At 42.6% G+C, this 25,986-nt stretch overlaps 1 protein-coding gene across 1 annotated transcript in view; it reads left to right on the forward strand.

Annotated features, from left to right (window-relative positions):
• LOC142492222 (vomeronasal type-2 receptor 26-like) overlaps nucleotides 1-25,986 on the forward strand; it is a 107,809-nt gene that overhangs the window by 18,617 nt on the left and 63,206 nt on the right. Inside the window, exon 10 of the mRNA XM_075594891.1 lies at nucleotides 11,157-11,384. Coding sequence (XP_075451006.1) covers nucleotides 11,157-11,384 — 228 coding nt within the window. The remainder of the gene's footprint in view (nucleotides 1-11,156; nucleotides 11,385-25,986) is intronic.

A 25,986-nucleotide genomic window follows, 5' to 3' on the forward strand; every position in this document is an offset into this window, starting at 1 on the left:
AAGTATAGGATATGTATGAATCTGATGATGCCAATGATGTGTACAGGTGATGGGATCCTATGTTCAGGGGTTATGTACCACATTTAAACAGGACATGCTTTGTTCTGGAAAGGGACAATCACTGGTGGCAGAATGCAAAGTTTACTCCAGAGCAGGAGGCGGAGATAATGAGGAAACATAACCAATGTGTAGATCAGGGACTGCTTGCACAACCAGAAAAGGGGAGGATTTCTGTGTTTCCCCTTTGGATGGACCACTATTCTGGTATTGCGTGGCCGGGCATGTGGGCAGAATCTCATGAATAGTAGCCGTGCAGAGCGAGTTCTAGTACAGCAGTTTAAGCGTTCCCATGGTATGAGTATCCTTATCTCCCCGAAGAGCTCATGAGAGTCACTGAGGCTCATAGGGATGAGTGGGTAAGGGTGGCAGTGATTGAATATATTGCTCCTAAATATAATACCACAGCTGTTATTAGGGCGGACAGCGCTGAATATCTGGTAGGTCTGGTAGGTAGGACACAATATTAATCTAGACCGGGTAGAGTATATTTTCACAGGAGAACAGTACTTTTACACCAAAACCACTGGGACCACTAGCAGCAGGCAGGGAAAAGTTGTTGAATAAAATGGGGTTTATTCTGGCACGCCAGCAGACAAAACAAAGATGTACAAAACAAGATACAATACAAACTGGGGACCTGGGGAGTAGACTCTAGCCTCAATAGGTACAGGAGCCTGCTTCATGTAGGCTTGCCCTGTCCTCTTCTCATCCAGGATACAAGAGGGCTGATCACACAGCAGCCCCTCAGAGATACATCTCCAGCTGGTCACCGTCAAGATCAAACTCCTTCACAGAATGACTCTCACTCTCTCATATAGTCTCTCATATGCTCTGAGATGCTATCAGATGTTCTCCCCACTCCTTCCCAGAGTGTCTCTTCAAATGGTCCTCTGACGGAATCTGCTCACACCTTCCCAGAGTGTCTCCCGGTCTCTGTTAGCCTCTCTTGCTCTCTGGTGCTCTCTGAAGGTAGATCTCATTCTCTGATCATCAGCACCCCTTATATAGCCCTCTGTGGCTATCCCTTGCCTGGGAGGGGGCTGCCCGCCAATCAGAGCATCGATTAGGTTGGGGCCACAACAGCCAGAAGGTGTGCTAAGAACCCATCCCCATATTGTTCAATCTTTTTCACTCAACAAATGTCTGTAACACCTCTGTTGTTGTTTGCAAACTCACAAACAAGGGTTCGTTGAATAATGAGAAGTTTATTTAATACAAAGTATGATCATACACCAAAGTCAAATAGACTCTCTGCCAGGGAGTGTCCAGGCAGTAAATGTTATACACTTTTGGATCCTTTGTCTAAAACTGTTACTAGGCAGATTATACTAACCACTCCTTAATTCTTAAACCAATCATATTACAGCTCATTAAACCTGGTTAGAACTAGCCTCAAAACAACTATGAATGGTTCCAGGTACCAAGTCTCACTAGGAATGTGGGCGTTACTTTAGGCACAATCATAATCTACAGTACTCAGAAACGAAACTCATTCACACCACATACACATTTTTACTCACAAAATGGATACTGGACATGACTGACTTTGCAAAATGGAAACTGAACATCACTTTCAATCCTTCTCCAGAGACCCCAACCAGTCCATTTCAATAATATATCAACAGTATCTTCATTTTAGCAATATTATTTTGTCACCTTCATGCTCCCAACCATTGTCTCAATACACATTTATTTGCAGGATCCTCAGATGATTAAATCAGGGTCCCCTCCATACAAATGTACATATTATCCAAATAATCCTTTACAAGGCTGTCTCCCAAATCACATCACAGTGCTTACACAAAGATCACAAACCCTTTATCTCATATTGCTTGTTCAACTAGACTTGGGAAATGAATTAACAGGGAATAAAGTGCTTTGGACTACATTCTCACATACATAGTGCATTTGGTTGAAATAAGCCTTACATAGGTGGCCAAGTTACATGGATTTAAGGGTACAGTAGCTAGCTGGGCTTCATTTCAGTTTTGTGATGCCATCAACCCCTACCGTCACATATATCAGTGAGTATGGCAAGTGCCACTCCATAACAGTGCCGGATAAAGATGGTAAGCTAGTCTGGATTCCAGACTCTGATCACTACTATTGATACAGCAGGGCAGTAATGCAAATTGTAAAGAGAGATACAGCAGGGATATAGAGCATATTGAGCCAGGAGGTAATTACAGCAGGAACTGTACTGCAACTGGGCAAAAGTTTATTTTGGATAAGAGGAACTAGTTATGTCACCAGTTATTCTAATGTATTGTAATGCTATGTGTTTTATAATTTTGTGGGCCTGCACAATTATTGATGGTGCATACTTATGCTCCTCATGAGGTTCGTGAGGAGGATTTTCACCAGAGGGAGGATGTAACCAAGTGACCCTGGCTATAGTATTCTACTGGCCTCAACACTATAAGTCTTGAGAGGAACAGGCAGAGTTGGGGTTAAACTCCTTGTGCAGGACCTGCCCTGTTATGGGGCGCGGTTACAGGCCCTTCCCCACAGGTATAAAACTCAACCCCCCAAATTGAATGTTAATGATTATGGAATTGTGTGATACCCTTTTTCCCTAGCAGAGAGTTAAGGTGATTGGGAAGGGCTCTTGGGGTCTCAAGCTCCGGTGGTCTGATCCAGGGATGGAGGACGAGCATGCAGTTGTATAATAAAACTGCCTTTGGACATACTATGGTATGTGATCATTGGAACGGAGTATTGCCTGTGGAGACCATCCTTCATCCAGCAGGATCCTCATGGAATGAAGGCGCTGCACAGTAAGAACCACGAGAAAGCTTGCCCTGTTGCTGCTCCCAAACTCCAATGCGGAGCAACTCAGAGCTCCTGAATCAACAGGTGATCTACAGAACCCAGGAAAACACCCATGTAGTGGCCAGATATTCTGTGGCAGGGGGAAACAGGTGCTACATATACAGCTGCAGCAGCCTTTATCCTAATATGGCCGTATCGGCTCAACTCTGATAACCGCGGCCAGATGCAGTATTTTTTTTTCCCCGGAATATGTTCAGGTATTTTAGCGCTCATAATATTAGCATTTTATTAGCGCTGTCTGCAACACTGCAATACCGTCTAAAAACTCAGGGGCACGTTCGCGAGCTATTGTCTTTAAAGTCTAATACTTTAGCAGTTCAACCTACAGTTCGTCAATACACAGTCTGCGTGTGTGCGTGCAGAAATTGTAAATTTGCATATTTATATATGTATGTTCAGTGCTGTACAGTATGTCTCATTTGAACATTGTTGAAACGCATAGGCGTGTATTGTAACTGTACCACATTTCGTCATATACAGCGCTCTCCCCTCGCTCGCCCCCACACACACACAGGCCAATTTACTGCACTTCAGTATTTCAACTTCTTATCTTATCTACAGTACAGTACACCTCTCCACACCATTCCTTTGAATGTGTGTCTTTCTGGTTTCAATCACATTCCTGCTTGCTAGCTGATGATTACTGCGCATGCGTCTATAACTTCACCACTGCTGCTTGCAAAGTTCAAGAGTGAGTGACCAAAAAAAAAAATATTTTTTTTTCTTGTCATTTTTTATTTTTCTCCACAAGCCTGCCTAAATCATCTTAATATTACGATATTCAATCTGTGCTGTAGCTTTTGACTGCGACACTGCGTTTGAATGCACATCGTTGATTTGTGTGGTTTTTATGTATTTGGGGGTGTGGATAGCAAATTATTATGATGACCTGCCTGTTGAAAATATGTCATGTCTTTAAAATACAATTCAGCTAATCCTTCATGCAGCTTTAGCCCCCTCCCCAACCCCCCTCCGCAGACACACACAGGGCTCGCTCAAGGATTACAACCTCTTATCGACACCTCTCCAGAACCATTTCGTTTCTAAAGCTTGTCATTGTGTTTTTAATCGTCCCTAGCCAAGCATCACCTCTCTGCGCCTGCGTGTAATCCTCTTTGGGAAGGGAGCTACATAGCTGATGATTACTGCGCATGCGTCTATAACTTCATCACTGCTTGCTTGCAAAGTTCAAGAGTGAGTGACCAAAAAAAAATATATTTTTTTTTTCTCGTCATTTTTTATTTTCTCCACAAGCCTGCCTAAGCAATCTTGATATTACAATATTCAATCTGTGCTGTAGCTTTTGACTGTGACACTGTGCGTTTGACTGCACATGGTTGATTTGTGTGGTTTTTATGTATTTGGGGGTGTAGTGATCAAATTATTATGATGACTGCCTGTTGAAAATATGTCATGTATTTGAACTACAATACAGCTAATCCTTCATGCAGCTTTAGCCCCCTCCCCCCCACCCCCACAGATACACACAGGGCTCGCTCAAGGATTATAACCTCTTATCGACACCTCTCCAGAACCATTCCATTTCTAAAGCTTGTCATTGTGCTTTTCAACCTCTCTCACATCATTCGTTAATTTTCCTATTGTTGGCTTGCCCTTATGTTAATCTGATTATGTAACCAATTATTAAAAAGGTAACCAATTATTAAAACTTTTGTCTTCTTGAAGAATCCCCCCCACACACATTCACAGTGAATTTAAAGTTCAAAGATATAAAAGCTTAATGTAATTAAATATGTATTTTATTTTATCGTGAAAGAAAAATACAAATAATCATTGAGAGAGGAGGGGGGGTGAAAATTGAGGGCCGGTGGATAATCATGAATAATGAACATTGATAATAAAAAAAACAGTAATACAAATTTTCAGTCTTTATCTTCTTCCTCATTCTGTGTAGTTCATTGAGAGAGGGGAGGGTTTGTGTAAATTATGACTGCAGTTAGATTCACTTAACTGTAGACACAGTTCACAAACTTTACACATGATACCCCCCCCACTCCCCCAGCCCATCCTTTTTTTCTGAAAAGACAAGAAATTAAAAAATGAGTGCAGTTTTGTGCATACTGTATTATGGCATTGTGTACTGTATAGCTACTCCATATTGGACTACAGTATGCAGTTAGTACTGTCAAACTAGTCTATACTTCAACTACTGTATACTGTAATTACTGTTAAATACTTTGCAACCTGATGGCTAGTGCTGCTCTCTCAGGAAAGAAAAAAAATTGTGCAGTTACTGTAGGTGCATATTATGGCATTGTGTACTGTATAGCTACTCCATATTGGACTACAGTATGCAGTTAGTACGGTCAAACTAGTCTATACTGGAACTACTGTATACTGTAACTACTGTTAAATACTTTGCAACCAGGTGGCTAGTGCTACTCTCTCAGGAAAGAAAACATCTGTGCCATACTTACCTGTATCATACTGTACTTACAGTACCATACGACAGTACAGTACTTTACCATACTACCTTCCTGATGCTTGCCCATTACGCGCGATCACAATGGGCAACACAGTCACAATATCGTCAATATATTTATTGCATCATTCCACGGTGAGTACATCGTTCCAAAAACTCAGGATGCCTTGCGCCAACTCATCCTTTCTGGAGGGTTTCACGACTTTTCGGATATGGTCCTTCAGCTCATGCCAGAACATTTCGATAGGATTGAAGTCTGGCGATCTGTCATTGGAGGGGGAAAATAAGGACAATTAGTTAAAGAGATACAGTACACAGTAAAAACAGTGGGAAAAAATGAGACACGGTTACCGCACCTACTCCGCTAGCGTCTTCACCCAGTTGATACCGCGCTCAAGAATATGCACTGTTGACGCGGTGTGCTTCGGATCGTTGTCCTGGTAGAAACATTGACCATCTGGGAACTCACGTGTGATATTCCACAATCTCAGGCACAATTTGCTCTTGGAGAAAAGCTTTATTCATGATTCCTATAACAAGAAAAGAAAAGTGCTCAAAAAACTGCACACTAGTAAAGTATAAGGCATAAGTATTTTGCATAAGGCAAAAGCGTGTGACTTATTTTACCTTCAAAGATGACAATGCATCCTGGTCCACGCCTAGAGATGGCACCCCACACATACATCTTCACTGGGTGTTTTGGACGTGGCTTCATAGAAATGCGACCTTTTTTGTGGAATACAAAGGTGGCAAATCTCTCCAGCGATACAGTAGACTTGTCAGTGCAGATGCAATCCTGGAAAGTTTCTCCACTGTCGATCCATGCCTGGGCCTGGACCACTCTCTTGATCTTGTTAACGTCCCTTATCATAGGGTACGCACTTTAACCTCCTGTACTGTCCAGTACTAACCTCACACGTCCATATTTCCATCCAATTCTGCGTCTCATCTTCTTTATGCTGGTCTCGGATACAGTGAGATTGTGATTTTGCAGCAGAGTGTATTTGACAATTAAGGCACTCTTCTCATCAGTCTCTTCACTTATTTTGTCGACCAGAAGAGTTGTCTCCCTACAGTGTACAGAAAAACAACAATCCGGTAAGATACAGTGCAGTAGGCCACAAGTACAGCACATCATTTACAGTAAACAATTATAGATGCAACAATATAAAAAATAATAGATATACTGTATTATATACTGTAGTTATATAAATATACCGAAATAACTATAAAATTAGATAGATCTATACTATATAGTTATATTAATATGCAACAATATAAACAATAATAGATATACTGTATTATATACTGTAGTTATATAAATATACCAAAATAAGTTTAAAATTAGATAAATCTGTACTATATAGATATATTAATATGCAGCAATATAAACAATAATAGATATACTGTATTATATAGTGATATAAATATACTTACTCGTTAGTTACCGTTGGTGTCCTCATGCGTTGTTTGGTTTTTCCGTGTGCACACGGTGGTTGATGGCACAACAAGGCCAGAAGCAGCTAACCAGCGTTGGATATCTGCAATTTGTTGTCTGCTCGTGTACATCTTAATTCTCATGCTGAGATCCTTTGAAATCTTTTTAACAGGCATAGCTGTGAGTAGAAAGAAATACAAGCACAAGAATGTATATTCGATGTTTAGTCGATGTGTATTCAATGTGCAGTGAATCCACAAAATGGATGGTGTATTTATACGTTAATGACTCACATTAGAGTACGCCCACTTTCAACACCTGTACCTCGTCGCCATGCATTAAAGGTTACAAACGTTGCATAGCCCACCACTCGATGATCTTTATCTGAACTTGCCCTTGTCCAGATACTGCATTGTGCCATCTGCTTCCATGGATCAACCCAGATACTACGGACACAGGAAGCCACTCGCCTCTACCGTGCCTATCACACAGAAAAAGCAAAAGGCGGCGGCAGCCGTTTCCAAGCAAGGCCAAAACGACAGGCTAAGGCTTATAAAGAAAACCTTCTGCTAGCCCCAAAGGCTAAGGGTTTTAATACACGTAAGCCTTATAATGTCGCAGAAGAAATTCGGTGATGTTCACTCAAGGCAAAACAAAAGGCAGCCAACCAATCGAACCCACAGGCCACTTCCTCGATTACGCTTCGACGTCTCTGCCGCTGCTCTCCCGGAAATCTACAGCCCATCTTCTCCACTACTCGTCCACGACGCTGCCTCTGCTCTCCCGGAAACCCACAGCCCATCTTCTCCACTACTCTTCTACAACGCTGCCGCTGGTCTCCCGGAAATCCACGGGTCACTTTCTCCATTACGCTTAGATGACTCTGCCGCTTCTCGTCCAGAAATCCACAGGTCACTTTCTCCATCCCTCTTCGACGACGCTGCCGCTTTTCTCCCGGAAATCCACAGGTCACCTCCTCCATTCTTATTCGACAACGCTGCCGCTTCTCTCCAGGGAACCCCCATCTCATCCTCCGTAGCACCCATCCATCAAGATGTCCACAGCACCCCATGCACAAGACCCAGCACGTTAGATCGCATGCTGAATGGGTTAAGAGTCGATATCCCTGGGAACTCTACTTTGCTGGTAGAGATAGATCTTCTTTTAGAGACCATGCTAAATATGGATCAACGGATGGAGAAGATGGATCAATGTATGGAGAAGATGGATCAACGGATGGAGAAGATAGAGACTGATATAGCGGGGATACATCATTTGCTCGGTGTTCATGCCCTTGTATCCCCAAAGCCGGAGCAGGAGGGTGGAATGGATGTGATGAATGGGACCTTCGACCATCTTCCAACACCAAGCACACCCCCTACACCAGAAGAATTTGTGTACATGTATGCTGTTGACAAGGAGGATAACATGACAACCCCATCAAGACCACACCAGAAGACAACACGGCGACCAAGACAGGAGGAAAGCTTCCTCCCAGACAACCAACCCTCGCCCGCCGCCACAAGCACGCCCGCTCCCAGAAGAACACCCACTTCCAGAATCAAACTTACATACGCTTGCATCGATACGGTGCCCGACATCATCCTGCGCGAGCAGCCACCGGCACTCAGGGAGAAGTATAGGGTGATGAGTGCTGGTTTACCCCAGAAGTATGGCATGCTAATTTTTAAGCATCACGTGTCCTACTTGGTGTACTGCGGGTGGGCCAAAAATGTCAACTATGAAGGAAATTGCGAAAAACGGACGCTTCCTGACTATTGTGGAGGAATTGCGGTGCTATTTTTCAATTTCAGATCCTTTAATGAAAATCGTTCGAGACTCCATTCATGGCATTTTGCATCATACAAGGCATCGGCTCTGGAAGGACAATCTGGTGGAGATTGAATTTGCATGATTGTTCAACTGTTGTTTATTTTTTGACTTGTTGCTTGTTTTAACTTGTATTAATAAAGAAATGTTTTTACTTACACAAGACCTGAACAACTCCAGTCCTCGAGGGCCACAAACATGCCCAGTTTTAAGGATAAAACCGGGCTTGTTTGCGGCCCTCGAGGACTGGAGTTGTGCAGGCCTGACTTACTGTACTGTATACCATCCTACTGTAAATATTTTGACTTTCTGTACTTTAATAAAGGAGATGTTGCGTGTTTTAACTTGTATTAATAAAGAAATGTTTTTACTTACACAAGACCTGCACAACTCCAGTCCTCGTGGGCCACAAACAGGCCCGGTTTTCATGGTTATCCTGAAAACCGGGCCTGTTTGCGGCCCTCGATGACTGGAGTTGCGCAGGCCTGACTGACTGTTCTGTACACCAACCTACTGTAAATGTTTTGACTTTCTGTACATAAATGTTTTCACTAGCAGTAAACCATACACCTTTTAATATTTTGAATTGCTGTACACATTAAATGTTTTTAAATTGTATTTGTAAATAAATGTTTTTGTACTTACTCCACCAATAACAGAAAATGTTGATTTGTTTTAAATTGTTCCATTGTCTCCTTTTATACTGTAACAAAATATAGTGTTTCTAGAACATACAGTACTGTCCAGGCATACTGTACAGTACTGTACTATATACTGTAGGCATGTTCAGTACTGTACATCATAAGAGTATTAAAACAATACATGCTGTATGGGTATAGAATACACATATGTACGGGAATAAATGTAGAATAAATGCATACTTTTTATTTTTCGGGTTTATTATACAGTATATATATATAAAAAAAAGTATTCTATACGGTCTGAAAACAACAGCATACTGTTTCAGGTATTCTATGAAGCTCTCAGTTTCAGTATTCTATCCTAATCAATAACAATGGCCACTAAACTGTAGACTTCGGTACGGGGTTTTTTAAATCCGATTCAGCAATGTGCAGGCATTGTTACACAAAGCGATATTATCCATCGAAATCCCTCCATTTGCCGTTTTCCGCATGAGATGATAATATTTTCTTTTCTGAGGAAAAACAAAAGTAAAAGTTTTACTGTAATTGTCAGGCAGTCCCTAAAGAAGTTCCCACAACAATTTTCTCTGGGGGCGTCTCCTGTTCACATGCGCATGCGCCTACTGTCGATGTGATGACACGCATATGCATTTCAAGAAGGTTCCAATGCGCATGCGCCTAGTTTTCCACCAATTGTGCAGTATCTACTGTAGAAGCTGCTCAGCCAATGATATTGCTTTACAGGAGAATCGCTTGACTGTGCATTGATATTGATATTTCAAAAATAGAATAAAATACGGCAACATTACTCACCATAGACTTTTCCAATCAGCTGGCGCCGAGCCACTGCCAGTCCTGTATTCTCGATTATACATGTAGTTGACAGGTGACAGCGGGACTACTACACCTGCAGTTGACAGCTTGGAAATCGCTTTGGTACATGCAAGCTTGCTGGACTCTGTATGCAAAATCCGGCTCAGGCTGCAGGTATCCGGGCGGGGACAGACAGCAAGGGTTGCCAGGTTTTCACTGCCAGCGACTGACGTTTCTTAGTTGGTTTTAACATGACCTTACGCCTTTTGAAGTCTCCATGATCAAAGATACGGGAAAAATCTGGTGATACACACCAATACCCTCTAATAACACCGGGATCAATACGAAAAAAACACGGATCGATACATAACTTTTTCCTTTTTGCACGCCTCTACACATGAGCATCTGGTAAAAATTTGTAAAAGTCATAGTTTTCGATAAAATACTGATAAAGTTGACCAACTGTTGCCATCTTATCATCTGTTGCATTAATCGCGGCCCATATTAAATAAGCGTACGTTCTGTCAGGTTTTTGGAACACGGACTGCGGTGGTGCACTCATTTCGGGACTCTCAGGACAATAAAACACCAGACACTGTGCATGTATTTTTTAATATGAAAGCCTAAATTGATACATTATTGTAACTTCTTCAGTACCAAGGCCAATTTACAATGGTCCACTGTGGTATTTTTTTAAACACCTGCAAGTCGACACATTACTGAAACGCATGCGCTTTACAATTCATGAAAATCTGCCACCTGGCGGATATGCGAAGAATTGCAACCAATTAAATCCGAACCATTATCAATAAACACATCAATAAACACATCAACCGCGGGTGACGCCGGCATGAATGCAACATGAATGCGGTATTAATGCGGCATGAATGTCGTGAATTGCGTTGAAGTGCGGTGAAGTGCGTGGCATTCGGCAAAATCCCGGAGATGTTGGAGAATAAAAAGGGCCGCGGCTGTACATGAAAGTTTTATAGAATATCAAACTGAACAATGATCAAATGTAATCACTGTGGGAAACACTATAAAGACGAGTGCTAATCATTGTCCTGCAACATATTTGTTGTTTCTTTCTATTTAGGTAAACTATTACTTGAAAAAAGTTCATTTCAAAACCCCAGGGGGTGAGGAAGTATACTTTGATGATGAGGAAAACTCTTTTGCAAAGTTTGACATTCTAAACTACATTATACTGCCTAACAAGACTGTGAGAGAAATTCAAGTTGGACATTTTTATTCAACTGGAAGTCAAGGTTCTCAAATCCTAATCAATGACAGTGCAATTCAATGGAATTCTTCATTTACTCAGGTAAGAAACAATTCTTTATTTAGGAAGGTTAGTAGCCCAAATGAAGAGAATATATATTCATATTCTGTAAGGAAGCTTTTCACCAGAGGACAGACTCAAATAGATGCCAGAAGACATGCCTATTGTAATTTAGAGCAGTGGGTCACGGTTAGCAGCCTTTTAGGCTTAAAGTAAACAAAGCCGCTAGTGACATTGCCCTTACACAAAGAAACCAGGAGGGCAATATTCAGCACACTGCCTTCCCTTTACTTGGTTTTGGTGCAGTACAGCAGAATTGAATAAAGTACATTTTGTTTAATACAATTAAAAAGGAAACAGTATGAAGACTTACAGTACAATGTATTATTTTGATTACATCCCTGTTCCCATCCTGTTTCTTTGTATAACTACTGGAAACACATTTGTGATATGACACCCAGGCACTGATCCCAGAATGTATTTATCCCATTAACTTTTTCATCTACAGTAGGTGAATAATAACATGGCAATTATAAAGATGGTGAACACTTTCATCCATTTCTCCAGTTCCCAGGAATTGTATTTTCTTTTATTATGTTTCATTTTGGAATGACCTGAATAAGGATCAAATGTACTATGAGTTTTTAGTAGTTAATTACTCATTCACAGCTATCCCTTGCATAATTCTTTTATGGTTCTTATAATGATGACTGGGATTTTATCAAAGTCGGACACCTACAAAATAATATTGACAGTATATTGTTTTGTTATTATGGATTTGTTTCTCTCTGACTGCCTCATTTTATACACTATGATGTTACTATGCATTCAGCAACGGTTTGCACAGTCTGAGACTCTCTCTTTCCTTAACTTTATTAGGACACTGTGATAAGAACAGGGTAAACTAAGCCTTAGAGATGGGCAAATGTGATATAAAATGCTAGGTGGACTATCCAGGGATTTCATGTCCAATCTGATCCGTGGTGTGAAATCTGGAGGGGGACTATGCCCTTGTTAGTTTGGGAGAAATGTGCATAAGCCACTGATGGATTTGGCCTGATGTAATCCACTTTTACAAGTGACATGTAGTTTGAAGCCGAAAGTATATAAATTGACACCTGCTTCCTCCCTGCACACACTTTCTGATATTTGCTTTTTAAATGTGGTTTATTTTTGGTCTTTAGCTTTTTAATAATGGTGTTAATTTGGAGTTTTCTTTAATTTATTTATGGGTTTTTTGGTGTTTTGATTTTTAATTCTGGGGCTTATTTGGCTATTGCTTTATTGATTTCTGGTATTTTTTTTGTTTACTTTGTTATTGTTGTTTATTTGGTGATTGTTTTGATTGAATTTTATATTGTTGGGGTTCTTTTTTTTTTAGGTTGACCATTGACTGTGATAGTGTTATAAAATGCATATATTATATGGGCATGATTTATCACTGTGCCAAACAATTGGTTTATTGGCATTTGGAATGTGTATATTTTTTATGTAATGTGTTTTATTTTGGGCCTGTTATTTTTTGACTTCCCCATTTATCCTAAAGTGTTAAAGCAGGCCCATATTATATGGGCCTGCTTTAACACTGTGCCAATCAATGTGTAGCGGGGTGGTGTCCCAGGGTAGGGTGGGTGGTTAGCGGGGGAGGGTGGGTTAACCTCTTAATTACTATAGCGGTAGCTAAACACTAAAGTGATTAAGGGGTTAGGGGCCATTAGATTGTATTTTTTATTGTATTCTCGATGCCCCCGGAGGACAAAGATGGTGATGTGGATGAGGACAGCAAAGGGGTTTATTGATCCGCGCTCATGCATCCTACAGTCTCTGGTGTAAAACAACTCCTTCCTTTTGCTGCTTCTGTGCATTGAGATATTCCCCTTCTCCACTGAAGACCCACCGAGGATTACTCCACAAGTAGACAAGTCATAGAAAACAAACAGCACAGAGCGCACCGAGGTTGAATAATATTATAATAAAAGTGAATACACATAACAATTATCAACTTACATATAATGAATCTGTTATCCAGTGAGCTCTTAAGAGGTACAGTCCATGCTGCCCCACCTGTGGCGAGAAGGGAAGAAACACCAAGCTCGAGACAGTCTATCCCGCGCACTGGGATCGAGTAGTATCTCCGTCTTGCTCTGCACTGCTACTTCCGGGTATGTGCAGTACCGCGCGACCGTGTGCTGTTTTGTGCATGTATCCCAAGTTCACAGTCTCTCTCTCAAGCCAAGTGGCAATTAGCCAAGGGGTTGATTTGCATGCAGTGTCCACAGTGCACTTACTACAACATGTTTCGCAGACTAATCTACTTCGTCAGGCAAGAGTGGAAAGCATCCACATCAACTTTAATATACTATCTCACACAGGTGTATTTAGATATAATCCTATTTCTTGCATGTAATTGGGTCTCATAAGAAACTCCAAGCAGAAATTCCAAACAGGTGTGTCAGATATAATCCAATTTCCTGCAAGCAATTGGGTCTATAGATCTCATAAGAAACCCCAAGTAGAAATTATAATAATCTCTATATCGATCAATTGGACAATTACAATGGCAGAGTGTGATGGTGCCGTCATTGTAATACAGATCATATGAAATTTATCTGATGTGAGTGATGCAAAGAAGCATATAAAACAATATCAATTAATATAATGATAAATAAATAAAACATAGTTCCAATACCAACCAAACAAACAAACTATGCCATCACAACAAAAAAAGGTAAATGGGAAGGGGAAAAAAGAGGGGGGTGAGAGAAGAAAAGAGAAGATGTAAAATGGGGGATGGGGAACCGAGAAGAGACAAAACAGAAAAGAAGAACAAATGTAAACATATATACAGTATATATGCATACATATATGTATATACATAACCAAAAAAATATGCATATACAGTATGTATATACATAACCAAAAAAATATTGGATTTAAAACAGGGGTTAATAACTATCCTGAAGGAATGTAAAATCTCTAAATAGACACACACGCACATAAGTGTAAGTAACTGCGTGCATAAACCATAGGTGCCAGTTCCATTAGTATAATAGATAAGTGCATGAACATATGTAGAAAACATATCCCATACACTCAAAACAAATGACCAAGCCAATATGAGTGTGAGCCCAATATTAAAGGGGGGTTAATGAAGATTACCTCCCTATTTTAGAAAGGGGGTAAGTTCTATGTAATCATTCAACCCTCCTGGAAATTTACTTTACAATGTAAAAATCCAGTACTGCTCCCTTCTGGCAATATGGAGATCACTGTCCCCTGCTCTAATGTTCTCCTTAATTCTCTCAATGCCCATATAGTTAACCCCCTCTATGCTGCATCCATGGACATCCCTAAAATGGGACAATAGATGTGTCAGTGGTTTTGATGCCTCTTCCAACTTGTGGATGTTCTGAATATTCTGCAGATGTTCCATAATCTGTATTTTAAGATTACGCTTTGTTCTGATTATGTACTGTAGTCCGCAGCTGCATTGCAGCACACATACTATGTATGTAGACAGACAGTCACTGTAGTGTTTAATGTGATACTCACTACCAGTAACATGGGATTTTATAATCTTTTCGGATTTCAGTTTCAGACAGATTTTGCATCTATTGCATTTATAATTGCCGATTATGTACAAAGTATCTCTTAAATCCTTTTTCTGAATGTTATAAGTACCTTTAAGGAGGCATGGTGCAAAAATAGTTTGGATTGTCTTTGATTTTCTAAAAACTACAGGGGTTTTGGTGGAAAGAGCTTCATTGAGAATGGGATCCATTTGTAAAATACACCAGTGACGGGATAGTGCCTTTTTAATTAATGCAGGTGAACTATTGAATTGTTTAATAAAATAGGGAAATTGTTGTTTCAGTTTTTTTGTATCAACACTAGTGTCAATTGCTGAAAGAGGATTAATAGTTACGGTATTAATTTCACCTCTCACTAGATTACCCACATTTTGTTACTTTTAATCTTTCTTGTGAAACAATGTTTCCCTGTTTTTATTCAACGCTTTCTGATATGCGGTCAGTATTAATTGTTCCTTGTATCCCTTCTGTCTGAATCTTTATTTTAAGAATTCCGATTGTTCTTCAAAGATTCTAATATATGCACAATTGAACCTTAAGCGGAGGAACTGACTGTAGGGAATATTGTCAGTGCATTTGCATTCATGGCCATTAGTAGGATGTAAATTTTGAATTGACAATTGTGGTTTTAAAATAAGTTTTGGTGAGGATACTGTTTCTCTCAATATAGATGATCAGTTCCAGAAATGTAATTTGGTCGCTACTAATCTCACTCGTAAATAGCAGATAAAATTTGTTATTATTGATGTTCTTAACAAAAGAGTCAAAGGAATCATTATCTCCGTTCCAGATAATGAGAATGTCATCGATGTATCTCCTCCACAGCACGAGCTGTGGAGGAGATACACTGGTTTTCCGTATATGCTTTTTAGGATGAGAACAGCCTTTTTACTGGCAGGGGTAAGTGCAAGTTTTATTTACTTTATGCGGTGTATTTATGTTTTATTTTAAATGGGCAAATGCACTATTATCCATATCTGGATAATAGTCATTTTGACCATTACTGTACTGTATGTATTGGGGCGGGGGGGGGAGTGTACCAATTTGAATTTTATTTTATTATGCACAGGATTGATACCGCAAGCCAGCGGGAATTCCAGACACCCGTGGGGTCCACTCGAGGACCCCCGGACACATTTGGGGCCCCCGGACACCATGGGGACCACATAAGGACACCCACAAGCCCCTGTGATCAATCCAGTGCAGAAAAGAAATGCTTTATGTGGGGGTACAGGGGTGGATTAGTTGTATATTGTTGGGTAGTACATATTGTAATGTTTATTGTCGGCAGAGGGGGTTAGTTATGGGCCAAGTACCCCCTTCACTCACCCCCTCTGCCCCCAATAAACCTACTATAGTGCCTTAACCCCTTCATTGTCTTAAGTAATGAAGCTGCTTTAATGTAATTTGTAATAATAATGTGTGGGAGCTGGGGGTCTCCTGAGCTGATCTGCTTTGATTTATGCCACAGAGACCCCCTGCTTCCTGAGTTACTGGCCCTAGTATGGGGCAACGTGTGCCAGTATCGCCGCCATTTTTAGATTGTCCACGTCACGGACCGAGGGATTTAAAAAATGGAGGAGATACCAGCACCCTATATAAGGGCCTGTAACTCAGGAAGTAGGGTTCCCTGAGGCTGAAATAAATGCGGTTCATCTCAGGAGATCTCCAGCTCCCGCGCATTATTAATAAAAATTACATTAAAGCAGCTTCATTGCTATGTGTATTATATATATGTAAGTGATCCAATGCTAGGTAAAAAACATCTCTAAATCCTCATTGAAGCCTTTGCTGTGTGTATTATATATATGCAAGTGATCCAATGCTAGGTAAAAACCATATTTGAATGCTGTTTTCTGTCTACCCCTAATCAAATTAAGTGTTGCCACCTAGGCAGGGAACACCCTGTGTAGAAAACCATCTGTTTGAATGTGCCTCAGATGTGCTAATTAAGCAGACAGAACCACACTGCCAGGTGACTTTTTAGGCCTATATAACCCCAGATAGAACAGCCCTATGCTGCCTGCAGCCCATATTCAAAGTGGCCCATTATAAGTTGCATGACTACTGAACAACTCAAGTTTAAAAGGAAGTGGCCCATTATTAGTGGCATGACTACTGAAAAACTCAAGTTTAAAAGGAAGTGGCCCATTATAAGTGGCATGATTACTGCCCAACTCAAGTTTAAAAGGAAGTGGCCCATTATAAGTGGCATGACTACTGAACAACTCAAGTTTAAAAGGAAGTTCAAAAGAAGTGAAGAAGAAGTGGACACACCAACAGGCCCTGATTCCTGCATTTGAACTACGCTGGAAAGGAGGATATCATCTATACCAGACTGCATCATTACGGCTGTGATGCTGCCTTTTCCATTTATATTTGCTGTGACTTCACTTCTTCTCAAATTATGCACTTCTTTTTACCAGCCTCAGTATGTATCTAACTCTATTCATATATCTCCATCTCTCCTTCCTTCCCCACTTCTCAGTTCACATGAACTCCTTTCTTACCTGCATCCTCTGACACCACACAGCTGTATCCCCTGCACTAAAAAACACCCCTACAAATCATCCTCACACATCCTCTTTCTATCCATGCTTCTCCTCCTTGCTTCTGGGGATATCTCTCCCAATCCTGGTCCCTGTCTTATTCCTACATGCGCTCGTCCTTGCCTGCCAATTGCAACCTCTACTCCTTCTGGTGTCAACCCCTCCAACCTCATACCCATCCCCTGCCACCCTCCCTCCTCTCTCCCTTTCTCCTGTGCCCTTTGGAATGCTCGCTCCCTTTCTAACAAGTTCCTCTCTGTACATGACTTTTTTCTCTCACTGTCTGCTCCTATTTGCTATAACTGAGACCTGGCTCACTCAGTCTGACTCTGCTCTGGAAGCTGCCCTCTCCTATGGTGGCCATTCCTTCTCCCTCATTCCGCGCACTGATGGCAGGGGTGGAGGCGTGGGTCTCCTGCTCTCCTCTCTCTGCCGGTACCGAACCCTTCCTATTCCTCCCTCTCTTGCTTTTCCCTCCTTTGAGGCTCACACTGTCCAGATTTTCTCTCCTCTCCCTGTTCATGTGGCGGTCATCTATCGTCCACCTACCTCTACTCATCCCCCTTCTGCCTTTCTCTCTCACTTTGAATCATGGCTCTCTTTCCTTCTCTCCTTAGACTCCCCTGTTCTTCTTGTTGGGGACTTCAATTGCAACATTGATGACCCCTCTCTCCCTTGGGCTTCCCGCTTTCTTTCTCTAACCTCTTCTTTTGGCCTTCAACAGTGAACTGCAGCCAGCACCCACAAGGATGGCCACTACTTAGACCTGGTTTTCACTAAGAACTTCTCTCTCTCCAATTTCTCCATTTCCCCTTTTCCTCTCTCTGACCATCATCTCATCTCATTCTCTCTATCTCGCTTCTCCCCTTCTCCACCTCCATCTACCCCCCGGTTCTGCAGAAACCTGTGCTCTATTCACTTACCTGACTTTGAGTCCACTTTACGCTCCTCCCTCTCCTCTCTCAGCTCTGCTACAGACCCCGACAACCTGGTCAGGAACTACAACTCTGTCTTGTCCTCGTCTCTTGATCTACATGCCCTGCTTTCTCTCTGCCGCACTCGCCCTTCTAACCCTAGACCCTGGCTAAATTCCCACACACGCATGCTGTGTTCCTAAACTCGTTCCTCTGAACGCATCTGGAGGAAGTCTTACACTCTCACAGACTTCCTTCACTACAAATTTATGCTATCCTGTTTCAACTCTGCCCTCTTGCAAGCTAAATAAGCCTACTTTTCTGCACTAATCAACATGCACAAGTCTAACCCACGCCGACTGTTTTCTGTATTTGATACTCTACTCAAACCACCCTCAGCTGCCTCTCCTTCCTCCATCTCTGCCTAGGACTTTGCTGACTATTTTAAGGAAAGGTGGAATCCATACGTCAGAACATCCCCTCTGTTTCTTCCTCCCATCCTACACCTCTTCCTAACTCTCCTCCTGCCTTCCTTGACTCTTTTTCCACTGTCTCAGAGGAGGATGATGATCGCCTCTTCTCCCTCTACCACTTGCCCTCTTGACCCCATTCCCTCCCATCTCCTAAAACCTCTTGCTCCTACTATAATCCCTATGCTCACACAAATTTTTAACTCCTCCCTCTGCTCTGGAACCTTTCCATCCTCCTTCAAACATGCAACAGTCATACCATTACTCAAAAACAGCAAGCTTGACCCTACCTGTCTTCTAACTATTGACCTGTCTCCCTCCTGCCTTTTGCCTCTGAACTCCTTGAACGTCTTGTATTCTCATGCTTGCTCAATTTTCTCAACACCTATTCTCTGCTAGACCCTCTACAATCTGGCTTCCACACTGCTCACTTCACGGAAACAGCCCTCACTAAAATAACTGACGACCTCCATGCTGCCAAAAACAGAGGTCATTACACTCTGCTCATATTACTCGACCTCTCTGCAGCATTTGACACTGTGTACCACCCTCTTCTCCTTCATATTCTCCATACTCTTGGAATTTGGAACAAAGCTCTATCCTGGATCTCATCCTACCTCTCCCATCGTACTTTCAGTGTCTCTTCTGCTAACACCCCCTCCTTCTCTATTGATGTCTCTGTGGGGGTACCCCAGGGCTCTGTCCTGGGACCTCTTCTCTTTTCTCTGTACACACTCTCTCTAGGTGACCTAATAACATATTTTGGGTTAAAATATCACCTCTATGCTGACGATACACAAATGTACGTTTCAACACCCGACCTTACACCTGCTGTACAAACCAAAGTTTCTGAATGTCTCTCTGCTATATCATCCTGGATGGCCCTCCACAGCCTTAAACTCAACATGGCTAAAACAGAGCACCTCATACTTCCTCCCAAACCTGGCCCTACTACCTCCTTCCACATTACTGTTGGAACTACGATCATTCACCCTGTAGCCCAAGAACGCTGCCTAGGGGTCACACTCGACTCCTCTCTCACATTCGCCCTTCACATTCAAAACATTTCTAAAACGTGTCGCTTTTTCCTTTGCAATATACCAAAGATACGCCCTTTCCTCTGTTGCTCAACTGCTAAAACTCTGACTCAGGCCCTCATTCTCTCCGTCTTGATTACTGTAACCTCCTGCTGTCCGGCCTTCCTGCTTCTCACCTGTCTCCCCTACAATCTATCCTAAATGCTGTTGCCAGAATCACTCTACTCTTTCCTAGATCTGTCTCAGCATCTCCCCTCATGAAATCCCTCTCCTGGCTTCCGATCAAATCCCGCATCTCACACTCCATTCTTCTCCTCACTTTTAAAGCTTTACAATCTTCTGCCCCTCCTTACATCTCAGCCCTAATTTCTCGCTATGCACCATCCCGACTCTTGCGTTCTGCTCAAGGATGTCTCCTTTCTACCCCCTTTGTATCTAAAGCCCTCTCCCGCCTTTAACCTTTTTCACTGACTGCCCCACACCTCTGGAATGCCCTTCCCCTCAGTACCCGACTAGCACCCTCTCTATCCACCTTTAAGACCCACCTTAAGACACACTTGCTTAAAGAAGCATATGAATAGCACTGTGAATATTCTGAACACATGATACATTAAGCTTGGCCCCCTGCAGACGCACTTACCAGAACTCTCACCTACTGTCTCTGTACGTTCTCCCTACCTACCAATTAGACTGTAAGCTCCTCGGGGCAGGGACTCCTCTTCCTTAATGTTACTTTTATGTCTAAAGCACTTATTCCCATGATCTGTTATTTATATTATCTGTTATTTATTTGATTTCCACATGTATTACTACTGTGAAGCGCTATGTACATTAATGGCGCTATATAAATAAAGACATACAATACAATACAATACCGTATAGCCACTATAGTAACAATTGTTTTTTTTATTTTTATGAGTTTTTTTCTACTAGTGTGCGGAAGCAGGGTCTCCTGAGGTTAACGCGTTGATTTCAGCATCGGGAACCGATGTGATACAGGCTCTGTTATGGGCTGCCGATATCCCAGTACAGGATTTAAATCCCACGGTTACGTGACACGGGAGATTCAAAGCACTGGGATACCGGCACCCCATAACGGGGCCTTTATCTCGGGAAGAAGGGGTCACCGAGGCTGAAAACAATGCAGTTCAGGTCAGGAGACCCCCTACTCCCACACACTATTATCAAAATCATCTTTTTTATTGCAAGATCGCTTGTAAGAGCCATGCAGTTATCGCACTATTGGATTTATAGCGCGAAAGCACAGATACAAAAAACACGTCGGACGAAAGTGAATTTTTTCAATCGATTTAAAAAAAGTGGTGTTCCTTCTTAGTGAATACCATTTTTGGCCTCATGTCTTAGTGCGCAATAAATAAATGCATAGGGAACTATGCACTAATCACTGATAAGCCACTTATCGAGGCCTTTTCGCCAATAAGGCCAACTGCTATTCAGTTAGCCCCGATAAGTCGACGATAAAAGGCCTTTTCTGCAAAAAAAAATTCAGAGAAAAAAAAAACACCAAACAAACAGCGACAAGTCACTTATCTGCAGGTTTTCAAACTTGTGTAATTGTAATAGCCCGATTAGCTTATCGAGGCTATTCGCGGCTCTAGAATAGAGATTTCCTCACTGAAGCGGCGAGGGGGACTTAGAAAAAAAGATGCTTTTATCCTTTATTGGATTGATGCCAGGAGTCTCCTGAGCGGATATCCATTAATATCAGCACCGGAGGCCCCCGACATGAATCCCATGCATTATAAATATATTTACAGGCAAATCCAATACCTTAGCGGCTAACCGCTAAGGCAATGAAGGAGTTAAGGAACAACAGCAGCTTTATTGGTGGCTGAGGGGGTCAGTGAAATGGGTACTTGGCCCTTCACTCACCCCCTCTGCCCCCCAAAAAACATTACAATATTGTCACAGGAGACCAGGTTTATCAACATCTTTTTATACCGGGATTATTGATTGAGCAAAGCAAGGAGATAAAATAAATTGTAATTTATTTCAGGAAAAGACATACACACGATGTAACACAATTTACAGGGTTAACACACTTACTGGGAACTGGGCTAATAAATAAATCTATCCTTTAAACGAAATTCACAAAAATGACTTCTATAGGGGCCTTTTCCAATGATCGGTAGGTACTCAGAGAAAATTCTGGAACTGATTTCAGCATGCATTGCCAGACGCGGCCGCTGTGTTCTTCAAAAGTGGGACTTACAGTAGCAGAATTCTTGAGTCAAAATCTTTGTAGCCGGCTCGCATCTATTCATTACAGAGCATCTTTGAATTTGCTGCTGTTGGTTTGGCACTTGGAATCTGCGCTCCGCAGCCTATCAGAGCATGGGAATTCTCCTGCCAGCAATCACCGATTTGCCGGTATTGTAAATTCGGGAGGGCACCTTTTTTAATTCTGCAAAGGGGCATGCGCCAACCTGGCACCACTGCCTCTTTGCACACTGAGCCCATTTGCTGTCCAGGCTCCACAGAGTCTGGGATCTGGCAAATGGTGGCCGGATAGCCCTGTGTTAGCCTAGGATGCGGGTACTCAAGCAGAACTGCTGAACCCCTCCAGTTCTAACGCCTTGGCATCCCTGAGACTTTCTAGTCTGTACTCCACACAGACCAATAGGCACCGAGCTTGGTAGCCAACTAGTCCCTCAAAATCCATGACTTGAAAATCCCACAGTTTATTCACAGGTTATCAGTACATATAACTATTAAACATAACTCTTTAATAAAATATACTGTTTCCTGTATCTTGTGTGATAAATGTGTAAGTCCCTTTTCTGTTGTCAGGGATGGTGTGAGGGGATATACTGCTTACACTCACTAGCCTCATTCTTGGCACACATTAGAAAATACATTTTAAAACTTTTTACACACAAGAAATCACTCTCAGCTTTAGCACGTAGATGGAGCACACCCTGAACCCGTATCTCAGGTTCAGGGTACCTGGGCATGTATCTGGGCACACTTCCTTATGCTAGGAAGCCCTCTTTATACTTGGGACCTGTGTATGGTTGCAGGTATACATTAACCCCTTCATGCCTTTACCTTTTCTGAATGATTGTCACGGGAGACCAGCACTTTTAACACCAAATTATCGGGATCATTGATTGAGCAAAGAGATACAATTATTTGTAATTTATTTCCACAAAATGACATACACACTATGATACACAATTACACTTGAAATACCCTTACTGGAATGGGGTAAAATGAAATATCTTGTTCCCAAAACAAAATCTTTGAAATCAGACCGAGGAGCAATTTCCGAGAAGCAGGAGTTGCTCGCAAACAGAGCTGGAAACAGTCCTCGGTCAGTGGCGCCTGTCGCAACCGCTGTTACTCCGCTGGAGCTGCTTTGTTTGTTCTGCCTCTTTGGTATTGGTACCTGGAACCTTAGTTCTTACGAACTCCAGAATCTTGTCACAATCTTAGTTACCGTGTTAATCTTAGGATGAGTCTCACTCTCGATGGGCTGGAGGGATTCTTATAGGGTTAAATTGTATTGTATTGTATGTCTTTATTTATATAGCGCCATTAATATACATAGCGCTACAAAGTAGTAATACATGTGGTAATCAAATAAATAACAGATAATATAAATAACAGATCATGGGAATAAGTGCTTTAAACATAAAAGTAACATTTCGGTAGAGGAGTCCCTGCCCCGAGGAGCTTACAGTCTAATTGGTAGGTAGGTAGAACGTACAGAGACAGGAGGGAGTTCTGGTAAGTGCGTCTGCAGGGGGCCAAGCTTTATGTATCGTGTTCAGAATATCCACAGTGCTATTCTCCTATACCTAACCCATGCAGCCAATCTCTCTGTGGGAATAATATTTCTCACCTGTCCTGAGTTGCCAATACCTCAGAGCCCTGGCAGAGGAGGCTTCTAATTCTGCCATGGGCATGTGCGAACCTCGCACCTTTGCCGCTTACCTTATGAGACCCGGCCCCTCTTACCTGGTGACACTATGTGTGGCCTGGGACGCCATCTTGCCCATCTGCCAGACATTCACTAAGATGGGGATACTTGGGATATCCCTCGCAACCCGACACCTTAGTCGGTCTGAAATATATATATATCTTTTAAAGAGGACAGCGCGATTGCAAGAATCTTTATTGTGACTCAAAGGTAAATCCATCTTGTCTATACTAGATATACAGTACTGTACACCACTTTCCTTGTATATACTGAGGTTTCCCTTTTAGTACATATACACCCATATCTGTATGCTGCTACACCAGTTGCTTTTGATTAGAGTTGGTATATTCACTCTTTGCTCTAACATCTACCTCTACATAGGGGTTTACCTATCATCTGATTAGGTTTATGCCAACTGTTGTATATTTATATATACAGTAGGGCACACACTTCCAAGAGGATTTTATTTACTCCACACTTTATATGTTCATTTATTGCTATCATATGTTTATTAAAACTCTATTATTTTGTCACTTTTAGTCCTACTGTATGTGGACATATGTGTATATATATATCAGCTGATGGTTAGCCTTTGGTTAGAAACCATTTGTTAGAGATATTTATATCTCTTGGAGTAATTACTCCTTTTACTACTTTCCCCAGCGAGTGCTAGATATTGGATTCTTTTGGGTTCTCTTTGAACCCACCTTGTTAATATTACTGGGAACCAAACAATTTACTTCAGAATCATAGTCTGCATGTTTAACTTGATTATCACTGATGCTGTTCTATTAAATCTTCAACATTCCAAATTATGTATGCTTACTGTATTATTTGATCAATTCTTCTTTAGGCCTCGGCCATGTTTACCGCTTGCTCGCGGAAGCGTGCTGACGAGCGCTCCCGCTCAGCACTGAGCCCCTAGAGCTGCAATTAGAGCGGCTTTAGTAGGGGCTCACCTGCGCTTCCGCAAGCGTGCGGAAGCGCAGGTCTTAGGGGAATTTAAAATTCCCCCACTTGCCGGGCGACAGGCCGGTCACGTGAGTGGTTTGCCCAATGAGGGCGAACCAGCTCTGTGACATCACTGGCCTTCCCCCGGCCAGTGACGTGCCCACCCTCGGCCCGCCCCCGGCCCACCCCCTGACGGCCTGCTGACAGCACTTGCGGTAAGCAACCGCAAGGCCAGGGAAAGCAACCGCTTTCCCTGCGCCTCAGCGCGCCAAAAGCACGCCAGCAGGGAGCCTGGCCGAGGCCTTATCCTTCTGTAAAACCCGGGTATCATGGCTATCATCACTTAAAATTCCTGTAAAGACACACTCAGCTGGAGCAGCGGCGGTGTCCAGCGGCTCCCGGGAGAGGGTGGGAAATGGCAGGGGTTGTGCAGGGTGGCGCCATCTTGCGCGAGTTCGCACATGTGCAGTTGGAGCTCCGGCGGCCCTTTCCAGTTGCGGATGCGCGAGGACAAGCGCACGAAGGGCTAGCCTACTAGGGAAGGCTGTTGGAAGGGACAACAAGTCCCTTGAGCCTCAGGAGTGCCCCACATGACGCCCGGGAGCCAATAGTGCTGGAGTATCTCCCTACTCTCAGGGATTGATACATTTTGCGTGTTGGAGACACGGCAGTCAGCGCCAGGAGAGTCTAGGGGAAGGAGGTGAGGGTGCAGGGGTCAGTGACCCACTGCATTAGGCCAGCAGCCCCCTAGGCCCGAGTTAGCCCCTGAGCCCCTCAGTAGATTGTGTCACTGCAGGGACAGGCCCTAGGTTAGGGACCCTGCCCCTTTTAGTGTCAGTAGCACAGTTAGGGACACAGCGGACGCTGCGTTTCCCATTCTGAGGCTTGGGATCAGGCCTACTCTGCAACAAGAGCGGAATAATCCCACAGTGGACATCCCTGACTGAGCACCGCGCTGGTGGAACCGGCATCGCCAAGGAGGTCGTTGGATCCTTTTCGAAGATTTGTTGAATGCCCAGGTGCAGCCGCACAGAGCAGGTATTGTAAATTAAGTGCACCAACTACAGAGAACTCACACATTGTGGCAGCGCTAACCACGGGACAAGGGTTATACTGTGGACACAGTGTGGGGGTACACGGTGGTGGGTACAAGGTTTACACTCCTAAGTGAGAGTGAATGACATTTGAGA

This window comes from Ascaphus truei, chromosome 4 (assembly GCF_040206685.1).
Source record: "Ascaphus truei isolate aAscTru1 chromosome 4, aAscTru1.hap1, whole genome shotgun sequence".
NCBI lineage: Eukaryota > Metazoa > Chordata > Amphibia > Anura > Ascaphidae > Ascaphus > Ascaphus truei.